General features: G+C 45.7%; 1 protein-coding gene across 1 annotated transcript in view; it reads right to left on the bottom strand.

Annotated features, from left to right (window-relative positions):
• Positions 1-14,737, bottom strand: part of MCM10 (minichromosome maintenance 10 replication initiation factor) — a 166,164-nt gene that overhangs the window by 41,531 nt on the left and 109,896 nt on the right. Inside the window, exons 15-16 of the mRNA XM_086919844.1 lie at positions 3,294-3,435; positions 419-537 (exon numbers count right to left, since the gene is read on the bottom strand). Of these exons, the coding sequence (XP_086775970.1) occupies positions 419-537; positions 3,294-3,435 (261 nt within the window). The remainder of the gene's footprint in view (positions 1-418; positions 538-3,293; positions 3,436-14,737) is intronic.

The following is a 14,737-nucleotide window of genomic DNA, read 5'->3' on the forward strand; positions in this document are numbered from 1 at the left end:
CCTTCTGCCTAGCACTATATCAGTTGTTAAAGACCCTGAACCTAAATGAGGTTACAGTATAGCTCCCAGCAGCGGGCCATAACAAATCCTCCAGTTGCTTCTATCCTTTCTGTAATGAAACTCGTGCCTCGGTCCAAGGCTGTTTTTTCAATAAAAATTCTAGAACCAATCGACTTAAAATCCCAAATAAATCAGATGACTTCATATTCGATAGACATTAGCAATAACATCACATTAGAAGGGGGTTCCAAGACTTGTGAACTGAAATGTGGGAGTCTACAATGATCATGTGAAATCCAGAATATTCTTATATCTTGCGTAAGTCTTTCTACAAGAATTCATACAGTCCATACATGGATTTTGGTTGAACTTCCTTTTTTAAAATGAAGTAAACCTTTATATGAAATTATCGACCTACCTCTTTGACAAAACCAGAGTGTTTGGATTTGGCACTCAAAATTCTCTGGAACTCCTCAGATTCTAAATAGGCCAGTTGCTCCCTCCTTTTTTTCGTGGCTGGTTCTTCCTCGTCAACAGCTGTAGGACAAAAAATAATCTTTTTGCCTAAGAACATAGATACATGGCTTGCAATGAAGTTCTGGTATTTTTTTTGCCCTGGATTTTACCACTCACCTTGTGCTATTCAACATGCCACCTAAACACAGCTGCCTAAAGCCACATACTTTAAGCTAAAAACAAAGCGGTTGACTGTTCCCATGAGGCACAGGGTCTGACTGATTTGCATATGGCCATGTCTGAACTGGGGTGGCAGAGTGGGCTAAAGAACGGTGATGGATTAAACCCAGATCTGTTGACTGGGTGCGAGTGTATGATTGGTTCAGATGCTCCGTCCATCACCACCCCCTTTTGTACCACTTTGTTCGCCATAAGTTGGCAGGGTATGCTCAGACGTGAGTCCCTTGCTCACTTAGCCACTGGATTCAAGCAAGCCTGGCTGAAGACGGCTGTAATGCCAGAACCCGGTCCTAGGAAGCTTGTTTCCGGTCCAGGGAAGACATGGCTTGGCAGTTCGGGCTGGACTGTTCCCATGAGGCACAGGGTCAGACTGATTTACATATTGCCATGTCTGAACTGGGGTGGTGGAGTGAGCTAAAGAATGATGACGGATTAAACCCAATATCAGCTGACTGGGGGTGAGTGTTTAATTTGCTCAAACGCTCCGTCCATAATCCCCTTTGGTATCACAAGTGGGCTTGCAGCACTGATTGTGCCACCCACATGAGTAGCCCTGTAAAGATGTCTCAGGCCTGCCACCGCAGTGCCTGCATGCAGTTTGTTAGCTGCATTGTTGGCCTGGCCAGTGCACCCACTTTCCAGGCCTTCCCCTTCACTTTTCTTACACATAGGACACCCCTATGGTAGGCCCATGATGATGTAATATGTGACGTCATCAGCAGTGCATTGTGGGGGCGAGAGTTACAGTTAGCTGAACTAACTATAACGGCGGAATTTCTCTGGTTTTGTACGAATGAAATGTCCAACTAACTATAACGTCCCTGAAATCTATTGTTTTTTCAGTGAATTTCTAAGGTTTTTTTAAATGCTAATTTCGAACTATAACGTGCCTGAAACCTATGGTTTTTTCAGTGAATTTCAAAGGTTTTTTAAATACTAATTTCTAACTATAACATAGCAGTCTCGTTTTCTGAGTGGTGGGGAAAGGGGAGCGTGGCCTCCAAACATCTTCTAGCAATCCCACTGTGTAACAGGAGCGGTACTTAGCCCCCAACGTCAACCTAGGGGGACAACTACCCCTTTTATTTATTTATTTTTAATTTTCAAAAACCTTTATTCTCAAGCAGAGTATTGAACATAGCGTGCAGCCTACAACCCTGGGGCCGGCATCCAATTCTCAATAAATCTGTCCACACATACCAGGAACTGCGTACACAGCCATTTAGCCGGCATCCCGGAGGCCCGGCGGCGTACATGTAACTACCCCCTTTTATTCCCTCCAGTAAGTCCCACACAGAAAGATTGCTAACTTGTTTTATCAGGCCCTGCCCCCTCCCTGCACCACTGTGCCAACTAGCCACAGAGGTGCATTGCAGAGAGATGTTCAGAGGCCACGCCCCTATTTTACACCACGCTGCAAACGCGGCTTCTGGCGCACTGCTGCTCGAAGGATGAAGTACACTTGTGTTCTGAGGTCCTAAGGACACAAGAGGACGTCATCACCCCACCAGCAGTGCACCAGAAGCCGCATTTGCAGAGTGGTGTAAAAAGGGGTGTGGCCTCGGACCACCTCTCTGCAACGCATCACTGTCGCATTTACTGGAGGTACCTGGTGGGTCCATTGGCCCCCAGTGACCCTCAGAATTGAAGGGGACTTAATCCCCAAATTTACAATGCGCCAGGGGGCGAGTTTGCACACTTCTTATATCAGGCCCCTCCTCCTACCACTCTGCAATCGCCCCCCCCCCCCCCGGGACGTTGTGAGTTGGGGATTAAGTCCCTTTGAATCCTGACGGTCCCTGGGGGCCAACTAGCCCACCAGGTACCTCCAGTAAGAGCCACAGAGCTGCGTTGCAGAGAGGTGTAAAAAGGGGCATGGCCTCGGACCACCTCTCTGCAACGCAACTCTGTGGTGCATACTGGAGGTACTTGGTGGGCTAGTTGGCCCCAGGGACCCTCAGTCTTCAAAGGGAATTAATTTCCCAACTGTTACCCAGATGTTACTGGATTGTGTGATTGCAATTATTCTAAGAGGTACAATTAGATGCCAATGATATTACTAATAAAGGGGTCAGTGAAGATTGTTTTAATTTTTTTTTAGATCAAAACCGTCAGTTAACAGGTGTGTTCCTGTGTGTCAAAATTAAACTGCAACTTCTGAGCAGGGTATCCTCTGTTAGAGTAGTTTTCATTACCGGTCCGTAGGAGTACCAAATCAGATAGCCATTCTGATTCCATTAAAAACTATAGGCTTGTGTAGAATGGGACGTGGCACAGGCAGCTAACATGCTATCAATCACTGAAGTTATGGTTATAGATAAGAATTCCACATATTAAATTGTGTGCTGCTTTCATCACTGGTCCAAACCATTCTAACCTTTAGAATATGATAAAATATAATAATGCTCAACTCACTGAAAACAAATATTAAAAATGGTTTCGTACAACATGGATAGAGGACACATGGATTTCTCTTCTGTGCACCACTATTAACAAACACAGTGTTACTTTTGCTGAGAGAACACGAACATCAGAACAACAGCAACAAAAAGCAGAAAGCTTTATTATCTAATAAGTGAATGGTTCAAAGTGCATACCTTCCGGTGCTTGCTCACTCTGTTCAACTCTCTGCGCCACCTTCAAGATATCACTGGGGCTAGAGAGCTTCCTTTTGATGCTGTTTGGATTGGTCTTGCTAATAATTTGCCCTTTCTGCCTCAGTTTGCTGACCGCAAGCAACTAAAAGAAAAAGGTACAATAGTTAAATCTCGGAAAAGATCATTACCAAGAAAATAAAATGACAAAAATTCTCAAATAGCACTTTATTTCTAATAGCAAGGTGTATACTTCCCTTTGGCCACCTTTAAAAAACTTTCAAATCCCATTTGATACAAATCATAATAACCTAAAGCCCAACATATTGCAAACAAAAAATATTGCTGAAACAAGGATTGTGGAAGGGAAGCTTGCAATCCACGAGGAAAGGTGAGCATTTGAGCTGCAGAGGATGGCATGGTATTAAAATAAAGAACACACAAACTCGTAGAACCTAGCACCATAAATGAAAAAGAATCTTGAAAGAGGGTAGTCGTGTGTGTTAGATAATTAAAATTCCTAAGTTCTATTAAACAGAGCAGGCTCCCACAAAGCTAGCAGATGGGGAAGGGCAGTATGGGATCACTACTAGCGACAGTTCAAAGACTATCAAACCACAAATGCTTCTTGATCACGTCAGTTGGGCTGGTAGAGCCGACTGACTCCCCGAGTGGAAAAACAGTTTTGGTCATTCCTTTCTTCTCTTGCAGAGCTCTGGCATGGTTTGAGGAGTATGTGAATTTCCAAATTTCTTTCAAACAAACTACATGGCTTGTGCATGATAAAGCCATATTAAGGTAAGGGAAACTTTTTTTTTGTATTGCAATGCCTGGGATTAACCTCTTGTATGACCAAAATCTCTAATGTGGAAAGGAGGAAACTAAGATTAACAGAAAGCAGATGGAGAAAGTGACCTCCATGATACATCTAGCCCTACTCAGAGAGAGGAGAAACACATATAGGAAACTACATTGAAGACAAAAGCCTCTTACATCAGGTCTCAACTAGTTAACGCCAGAAACAGGCCAGCCAAACTCTTCAAAATGATCAAGCAGCACACGGGCAAGCCAAAGGTAAGTCGACTTATATCCAGAAACTGCAAAAGTCTCAGCCCTCTTTGAATCTAAAAAATATTAAAGGCCCCATCTCTAACAAGCTCAATATGATCTTGACGGACATGCCTTACCTCTATAGGAACACATTGGCTAGGAGAAGGTCCAAATTCTCTGCCCTCAATCAAACCCTAAAAACAACGCAAGCTGGAGTGAATTTAAATCAATTGGCAGCACGGAGATCTTAATGGTATAGACTCACTTAAACCCATATCACATTTCATCGCCATGGTGCTTGCCGCTCTCACACCAAAGATCTCAGTTATCTAGTCTCCCTTCACTCATCCAAGTTCAGAAATGCTTCTCTGAGCCAAGGTGCAGTCCTGAGATGCTTAAAAATTGAAGTGACAACAATCCTAAAAATATGGATACAAATCCAGACAATCTAAACCACTTTCATTCATACCTCCTTTTCCTAGCAAATATCCTGGAAGAAACGTGTTGTGAACCAACTCCTGCAAACTTTTGAAACATTCAATCTACTCGACAACTTCCAGTCAAGGTTCAGACATGGCTGCAGCACTGAAAAGGCCTTGATACAGGTCAGAACGTTGATCCCGCTGCCTTTCTGGCTGAAAAAAGTCCTTCCAGGAGCTAACTTCTCCACTTGCTTTCTCATTGAATGAGCACACAGGATGCCGGCTGTGAGACCCCCACCCGGAGCCCCGTCGAGTCCCCTAATCGCCAGTCTCCTAAATTATCAAGATTGAGATGTAATCGTGAGGGAATTGCGGAAACTGGGGGAACTCAAATTGGCCAACACCAGTGTCATGATCTTCCCAGACTACTCTAAGAAGGTACAGAAGATGCGGAAGTCCTTCGACTTGTGAAAGTCAAACTCCGAGCATTACGCATCCAATATATGCATCTCTTCCCAGCCAACCTTACGGTTATCTTAAGGTGATCTTGGCATAAGGCGGCACCCACAGCTGCGGCAGCATTTGCAAGCTCCAATACTGCTGTATACGCGGCCAGTTCAGTGATACCAGAAGATGGCATAGATGACTATCTCGCAACAACAGATAAGCCCGTTTTGCACAGTGATGACATGGCGTCCTTGGACGAGGAGATTACTCTAGAAGAAGTGCAGGCTGCAATTGCCAAACAGAAGTCGGGGAAAAAAACTGGGGCCGAATGGACTTCCCGGGGATTCTAGAAGCAAAACATTAATATCCTAGGCCCACGCTTATTAAATATATTCTTAGCGGCAAGAGATGAGGGAATGCTTCCCCCGGATCTCCGTCAGGCCACAGTTGTGGTCCTTCAAAAGCTGGGCAAGCTCCCAGAAAAGTGCGGCTCATATCGCCCAATTTCGCTCCTTAATGTGGAGATTAAGATATTGACCTCTATACTGGCCATGCGGCTATTGAAGGCCATTACGTCACAAGTGCATAAAGACCAGTCAGGCTTCCTGCCTAAGTGCGCCACACGCCTCAACCTACGTAGGTTACCAAACTGGCTGGACACGACTAAATGGAGGGAGGCTCCACATATGCTCCTATCACTTGATGCTGAAAAGGCATTTGACACAGTACACTGGCCTTTCCTGAAGCAGGTCCTGGTAAAATTAGGGAGCCTCGCCACGCCCACCCAGTCATAGCAAACTCTTGTTTGGTATTTGAAAGAGAGAGCAGGGAACCTGCTCTCTCCTCCAAAAACCAAACCAGATTGCTTTTCCACATGGAGAGCAGCAGGTCAGCAGCTCCCCATGTGGAAAAGCAATGCTGGCTACCGCAGGACGCGGGGAGCCAGCATGGACTGTGTGGGCATTGGGGTTCCCCTCAAGGTCCCCAAAGTAGAGGGCCGGCCCCGGGGGACAGGTTCCCTAGGGCCAGAAGTGGCCCCCCGCCCCGGTCTATAAAAAAAAAAAAAAAAAGGAGAGCCCAGGGCCCAGGGGATGGGGTCCCCGGGGCCAGGAGTGGCCTAGGAGGGAGGCCCCTCTCCCCAATAAAGTTTAAATAAAAAAAAAATAACGAGGCAGAGCCCCGGGGTGATGGCCTCAAGCGGGGGGCCTCAAGAGGGGGGCCACGCAGCTCCCCTCCTTTCTAAAAAATGTATATGGCCTTGCCCCGTGGGATGGGGTCCCCGGACAGAAACCGCCTCAGGGAGGGGGGCCACACGGCCCCTCTTCCCATTTTTTTTCTTAAAAAAAAATTAAAAATTAGGGGTCAGGCCCTGGGGGATGGAGTCCCCAGGGCCAGAAAAAAAGGAGCTTTAAGGGGGCCACACAGCCCCCTTCTAAAAATCAAAAGTAAAAAAAAGCCGGCATCACGCCAGAGGCCCCGCCCCATCCCTGCAGCACTCAGCAAACGCCCCCTCCTGGTGTGTTGTAAGATGGGGAACTAATTCCCCTCAAATACTGGGGGTCCCCTGGGGACCAACTAGCCCACCAGGAACCTCCAGTATGCGCCAGGGAGCAGAGTTGCAGAGAGGTGGTCCACGCCACGCCCTTTTTTACACCTCTCTGCAATGCAGCTCTGTGGTGCTTACTGGAGGTACCTGGTGGGCTAGTTGGACCCCAGGGACCCTCAGGATTCAACGGGACTTAATCGCCCAACTTACAACGCACCAGGGGGTGTGCTTGCAGAGTGGTGGAGAAAGGGTGCATGGACTTTGTCTACCTCTCACCAATCACACTGCATGGATCTTACTGGAGGTAAAAGGTAGGCTAGTTGGCCCCTGAAGGACCCCCCCAGCAGTGAAGGGGACTTCATTCCCTATCCAAGGGCATGCCAGGGAGTGTGCTTGTATAGTGATGGGCAAAGTGGGCATGGCCTGGTAGGAGTACTTAACAATGCTGCTGTGTGGGACTGACTGTTAAATCATGACTCAGCACCAGATATTATTGCTGCCCTACCCCAGGGATATCACATTCAGAGCGAGGACTGTACAACCGTGAAAGTGGGCGGTATCGCAATTATTCTTAAGAACTCCTTTAACTGTCGCTGCTCCCCCAACCTAGTCCCTGACTCTGAAAGCCTCTCCTTCGCAATTGAGTTTCCCCCTCAAACACCTTTTCCGGGATTCTTATCTATCGCCCTCCGGGGGCTCTTGGACAGTTCCTATGTGCTCTCCCACCCATTACGGCCAACTTAGCCTCCACACCAGCCAATTTTTCAATTCTTGGAGACCTCAACATACTTTTGGATAATCCTTCTGACCCTAATACCAGGCAACTAACGTCGAGCTTGGAGGCCCTACAGTTTAAAACAACTAATACTTGAATCTACTCATGGAAAAGGCCACACTCTTGATCCAGTATTTAGTAATTGTCCGCACCTCACGGTAGGGACGCTCCGTCCGCTTCCTTGGACAGATCATTTTCTGATACCCCTCCTGTGGGATTTTTCCCATCTGCCTTCCTCATCAGCCCCAATCCCCCACATCAACGCAATTGGCCCAGACTTTCGGCTGAACTTTGGGTACCAATCCTTGTTGCCTCCACACCCGCTTCTAACACCAACCCCATAACAGCAAATGAGGAATATAACAATTGGATATCTAGTTCTCTTGACACCATACTTCCCCTCAAATCTTCTCAGGTTTCACGAAGTAGGCCATCTGCGCCATGGTATTCTCTTAAGCTACAGGAACTGAAATGTAACTGCAGGAAGTTAGAGAGGAACTGGCAAATCGAATACTCCATCCCTAGTAAAATTCTGTACAGGGAAGCGATAAAGATATACAAGAAGGAAATTAAAGAATCTCAGGCAGCTTTCTTCGAACAAAAAATTATAGCAGCCGCCTCAGCACCTAAGGAAATATACGGCTTTGCTAAAAGTCTGCTTAAACTCCCCCAGATCCCTCCCAACACCACAGACATCCAAAACCGATAGAATAATCTAGCAGAACTTTTTTGTAGACAAAATACAAAGTATCTACACCTCTTTCCCCCCTCGCCAGCTTGCTCCTGCCTTGCCGCACAACACCAGCTTGAGAGCAGCTAATGCAGTCACTTTGGATTACTTCCCTCTTCTTGATTCTAGCACATTGACATCTCTTATGTATAAGGTTAAATCTGGTTCTCCCCTTAACCCAGCACCCCACGAGCCCCGTTATAGACAATATCCTTCCAACTGTTTTGAACCTGCTCAATGATTCTATCTTAGCTAGCACGGTCCTTCCCCCTTGGAAGCGGGCCATGGTCAGGGCTTTATTAAAGAAGCCCACTCTGGACCAAGATTACCCAGGCAATTACAGACCAATCTCCTTGCTACCTTGGCTGAGCAAGTTATTGGAGAAACATATAAATAAAACACTGGTTGACCAATGAGAAAATAACAATCTACTCGACCCCTCCCAAACTGGGTTTCGTCCAAAACTCTGTACTGAGACTGCCCTTCTTGCAGTAACAGAAGAAGCTAGACGTATCGTGGATCAGGGAGGTACCGCGGCAATTCTTCGAAACCTAAGCGCCACGTTTGGCATGGTATACCATGAAATTCTGCTACACCAACTTACCACCTTAGGTGTCACAGAAAATGCCATCTCATGGTTCCGGTCTTTCCTGACAGAACGCACCTTCCAGGTCTTTGAAGCCGACTATGTCTCACCCAGTTTACCGCTCGGCTGTGGCCTCCCTCAGGGCTCTTCCCTGCGCTCGACATTATTTAATCTATATATAAGCCCCCTAGCTGAGATTGTCAGTCCGTTCTGCATTAATATCATCACTTATGCTGACGACACTCAGCTGGTAGTGATTCTGAGTCAGCCAAACGCCCCTGCATCCAATTTGAGCTGTTGCCTCATGGAAGTAGCTAACTGGATGACTGGCTCCTGTTTGAAACTAAACAGAGGAAAAACAGAGCTGATGCTCCTGGGTCACGCTCCTTCCTTCAATGCACATTTATTGTGACCTCCCTGTGTTGGACCCCCCCCCCTCCAAAAATCACAATAAAAAGTTTAGGTATCTGGTTGGATAGCTCACTCAATTTCAACCAACCGGCGGTGGTGTTATCTGCCTCCTGCTATGGTCTCCTCAGACTACTACGCAAAATCATGCCTCTACTCCCCTTCCAGGCAAGACAGATTATGGTACAGGGCCTTATCCTGTCTCGCTTGGACTATGGGATTGCTCTGTATCTGGGGGCCCCTCAAGCCACTATTCAAAGGCTTCAGATTATTCAAAACTGTGCTGTCCGAACTTTGCTTCAAATTCCTCGCCGGCACTCTTCTAGGCCGGGCCTGAGGGAACTACATTGGCTTCCAGTCAAGGAGCGAATCCAATTCAAGGCCCTATGTATCGCTCACAGGGCCCTCTGGAAAACTGGCCCCGACATCTGTCACTCCTTGATCTCTCCATATCAGCCACCCAGACAGCTTTGATCAGCCACAGCCCATCTCGCCCTAGTTCCTAAAGTTCTAAGATCAAGAAGTGGCGGCTGCTCCTTCTCCTTCAACGGGGCCAAGCTATGGAATGCCCTCCCCTTCCCTCTGCGGGCAGAACCCAACCTTCTCACTTTCTGTAAATATTTTAAAACCTTCCTTTTTAACTAAGCTTTCTGCTCCCAACACCTTCTGTTCTTGCTCGTGTCCACAGTGCTAGGACACCTCAGGGTAGCTATCACGCTTTACAAAAAATAAATGTCATTTAATTTAATTACTGGAGGGAAAATGTTGGGAAGTTGGCCCCCAAGGACATCCTTGGGGGCCAACTACCCCTCTTGTTACCTACAGTAAGTCCCACACAGTGAGTTTGCTAAGACTTCTTCAGAGGCCATGGCCCCCTTTCTTTACCACTATACAAACGTGCCTCGTGGCAGACTACGGGATGGGGGATGAAGTCCAATTTAGTCCTGAGGGAGTTTGGGGGCCAAAAAATCCCTTCTGGTACCTCCTGTAAGTCCTAAGCAGTGGAATTCCTGAGCATTGGTTGGACACCCTGCACCCTTTCTCCACCACTCTGCAAACACGACTACTAGTTAAAGTAGCATATTTCTGCTCCTCTGACTTAGAGGTAATTTTAATCCCCCTGCCCTATTCTGTACTAGGGGCTTACAGAGGAGGTCATGCTAATCACAGGGGTACCCCAACGCATAGTGTTCCCTAGTGTATGTAGGTGTTTTCACTGTATTGTGAATGTCTTTAGCATAGCACTGGCTCTAGGCCTGGTTAGTCAGCGTCAGATACCACCAGTACCCGTCTGAAAAAGTTGTGAGCACAAGATGATCTTGCAACAAGGCAACTTTCTGCTCCTCTGTTGGCTCTTTCTGCACAGGTCTTGCTTCTTCCTGCACTTTTTTGTCTATCTGGACTCTGTTGCTTCTTTTTGCATTTCTTTTGCTTCTTTCTGTGTGTTTTTTCTTCTTTCTTCCCATGTCCTACCTCTGTAGGCATAGTTAGAAACTAGCATTTATAAAACATTAGAAATTCACTTAAAAAACCATAGGTTTCAGGGACGTTCTAGTTAGAAATTAGCATTTAAAAAACCTTTGAAATTCACTGAAAAAACCATAGGTTTCAGGCACGTTGTAGTTCGTTGGACATTTCACTCGTACAAAACCAGAGAAATTCCCCCGTTATAGTTAGTTCAGCTGACTATAACTCGCACCCCCCCAATATGCACTGCTGATGACATCACATATTACATCACTCATGACATGGTCAATTGCCCTACTGTTGGGAAGAGATGTACTTTATGCAAGAAAATTGGTCATTTTCAAGCAGTTTGTAGGTCAGGAAAAAAAAGATTCACTTATGTCAGCTCTGTATAAACCTCTGAATCAGTAAATGTGTGTACTGAGAAACTAGACAATGTCATACTAGTAAATGAATGTAATGCTGTATTGGGAGTAAAGAAAGCCAAAGGACCACGGGGCACTGCAATAATTAAGGGGGTTCACATCCCAGTCATGGCTATCACCCATTACTATTTTTTCTGAAATGGAGTTCCTTGATAAATGGGGTGGCAAAGTCAAACTTGAGGAGTCTGATGTAAATCCTAAGGGCTTTGGAGAGTCAATCATAGATATGTTTGGGTATTTTGCTTGGGAAGACATTTTACCAAGATATACATAGCTATTAAGGGGTGCAAAATCATCGGTTGACACAATCTAGTGAGGATGGTCTTTTACCTGGTACCATTGCTTTAGGTGCCATTTCTGCTGATGACCAAACAGAGGACCTGGATGCAGTATGTGTGGAAGCTACCTCATGTGCTTTAGAAGTTGAGACCCTTCTGAAACAGTTTCCAGAGTTATTTGTGGACAAACTAGGGTCAGTCAAAGGTTTTGAACATCGAATTCGCCATAAAGTATGTCCACTTCTATTAAGTGCAAGACATGAACTTAAGGCCGTTTCAAAGGATGTGTGTGCTGAGGGAATAATCACACCTTGTGACTCTTCAGGGCAGGGTTCGCCCATTGCGGTGGCAAAAAAGAAAACTAGGGAGGTTAGGCTTTGTGCTGACTTACGCTCCTTGAATAAGAACATTTTGGTGGACTGCCATTCCCACCCCAAAACACAGAAGTTGCCGGCTATGTTCAGTGGAGCAAAATGTTTTTTGATCTTAGATTTGCCCTCTGCCTACCACCAGATACCTCTCACTGCTGACTCCCGCGAACCGACCACATTTGTTACCCCATTCGGTGTGTTCAGGTACCTCAAATTGCCTATTGGGCTAACTTCTGCAGCGAACGTCTTCCAGAAACTGATGGACAATCTGTTGGAAGACATGCCTGGGGTGCAGGATTACCAAGATGATATTTTGGTCTTTTCTGATGATTGGGAGGCGCATGTTTCTCTACCCAATGTGTTGTCTGTGTTGGCCAAAGCAGGGATGACTATCCATAAAGACTAGTGAAATTTTTGTGCACAACAGAACATTTTAGGGCATCTGATTTTACCCGAGAGTATCAAACCCAAATTTTCCCTGATTTAGGCTATTCAAGAAGTATCTTCTTTCCTGGACCTGGTGGAATCTAAGCCCGATTTGTTCATGGTTATGCACAGGTTGTGGAACCTTTGTGTGCTTTGTTGAGGAAAGAGGCATGGTTTGCATGGTCTGAGCAGCGGTCATTGGTTTTTGAGAAAGTTAAAGGTTTGATTCCGGGGGCTTTCGCACTACGTCGTTCAAGACAATTGGAAATGTTTCATTAATGTGGATTTAAGTTTGACTGGATTGGGAGTTATTCTAGGCCAGTGGGTGTCAGGCAAGGAACACACTGTAGCTTTTGCTTCTAGAGTGCCGAGGTCTGCGGAAACACACTACAGTACTATTGAGCACAAAGCTCTGGCTTGCGTCTGGGCCATCAATACATTTAGAACTTATCTCTGGGGTTATGAGTTTGAGGTCTTCACCGATCACTAACCTCTTGTGCATATCTTGAAAGGCAGTGGTCTAGGCATACTTGTACACCTGTTATCAAAGTTGCAGGAATATAATTTCAGCATCAAGTATTTGCCAGGGGGGAAAGAACTTCAGGTCGCATTGCATGTCACATATGGCAGTGTGTGAAGGATTCACGTGAGATGGAAGAGACACAGTGCGATGTGGCTGTGGTGGATGCTATGGCAGAGCGTGCTCCTATCACAGAGCAAGTGTGGCAGAACGCTTATATGATGGACTCTACGCTTAGCCAAGTCAAGAAATTTGTGGAGGAAGGATGGCCTGACGGAATGAAATTGTCTTGAGAATTGAAGTTCTTTTTTCAGGTATCAGATTAATTATCTGTGGTTAGTTATTTTATTATGGGTCATGATATGTTCATCCCTCCTCAAGGCATAAGGAAGGACATTATTATGGCAGGACACCATGGGCACTTGGGTGCCACAAAGACATGTAAACTGATTAAGTTACACTATTAGTGGGTTTTTTTTGAGTCGCAAGTTGTCTTTTCTGGATGCATGCAACAAATGTCTGTTGCCAAACAAAAAATGGAAGGTTATAGACACACCTCTTCATCCTCTTTAATTTCCAGAGGGACTGTGGAATAAGCTTGGGATTCAGGTCAATACAAAGTTCTACCTAAGATCATTAGGTATTTAATTTTGTTAATAGATTACCATTCTAAATGGTTGCATCAAATTACATGATGCTCCGAGCACTGGAAATTTTGTCAGGTCTCTATAGCAGGTATTTTTAGTTGAGGGCTTGCCCAGAACTATAGTAACTGACAACAGAACACATTTCTTGTCTCACAAGATGTGTACGTTTTTGGAACTTAATGATGTTCGTCATCTCAAAGTCGCTTCATACTCTTCAACCTCGAATGGTTTAGTGGAGAGGGCAAACAGAAGAGAAAAGGAAGGGAAGGAATTCAGACAGCATTGTCATATGGACCGGACGGTGAAGAATTTATGAAAACATTTAATTTGGGGTTACAACATCGCACCACATCACCCTACTGGTGTTGCTCCCTTCACGTTGTTGAGGAAGAGAGGAGCATACTAGTTTGTACCATGAGTGGTAGCTACGTCAGAATACTTTAGGTGATGGGGGACCAGTATGTACTTCAATGAATGCCCATGTACAACAGAGACAAACGGCCATGTAGGAATGTGTGGATGCAGGTAGGAGCTTTAACAACCTGGATTTTCACATAGATGATAGGGTATTGCTAAAGAACACAGGAACGGATATGAAAGGTTTGTTGTTATTTTCATTGCCTAAACAGGTCACAAGAGCGAGCAAATGGTCAGCTCTCCTTGGTAACAAGGGGTGGTAGAATAAGAGAAGCCTTGTTCGCCTTTCTGATATGCAGGTGAAAGCCTTAAGGAAGCTATCGGAGAAAGAAATAGATTGATGTGATTTGTCTGGGTGGTTGCAGAATCCACAGGTGTCAGCCGCATCTTCTTTTTCTTCTTCCTCTTTAATGTCTCCAGGCTTACCCTCTTTGGTAAGTATAGACAGCTGCCCAGGGGAAGCTGGTATGGGGGACGTTGTCAGCACCAAGGACCGAGGTGTTGTTGAGTGTTGCATAAGAAAGACACCTAGCAGGTTCAGTGACTGTGTTATTCTTATGAATTTGTACTCCTTTTTGGCCGCTGTAGCTGATGTATTCATTCTTTTACACCACTTTAGAAAAAAAAGGGGGGGATGATGTAGCATGGACCGTACTCATGATGCGCTGTGCGGCATGCCTTCGTGCACGGTGTGCATGAGGACAGCTTGTTTATGCTCAATGTGTATTCTAGGTTATGGGTAGAATGAGATCTGCGAGTAGAATTTCTGAACAATTCACTATTATCCTGTGGAGGAAAACAATAAAAGCGGACCTGTTCAAGAAGAAACTCCAAAGAAGAGACTCTGAGTTCTACAGAACCATCGAAAACAGACACTTGAAGCAACCACTGCGCCTGTGGCCTCAGGCCTAAGCTGAAGTGGGCCAACAATC

The sequence above is a fragment of the Lissotriton vulgaris genome, chromosome 1_1 (assembly GCF_964263255.1).
Source record: "Lissotriton vulgaris chromosome 1_1, aLisVul1.2, whole genome shotgun sequence".
NCBI classification, from domain to species: Eukaryota; Metazoa; Chordata; class Amphibia; order Caudata; family Salamandridae; genus Lissotriton; species Lissotriton vulgaris.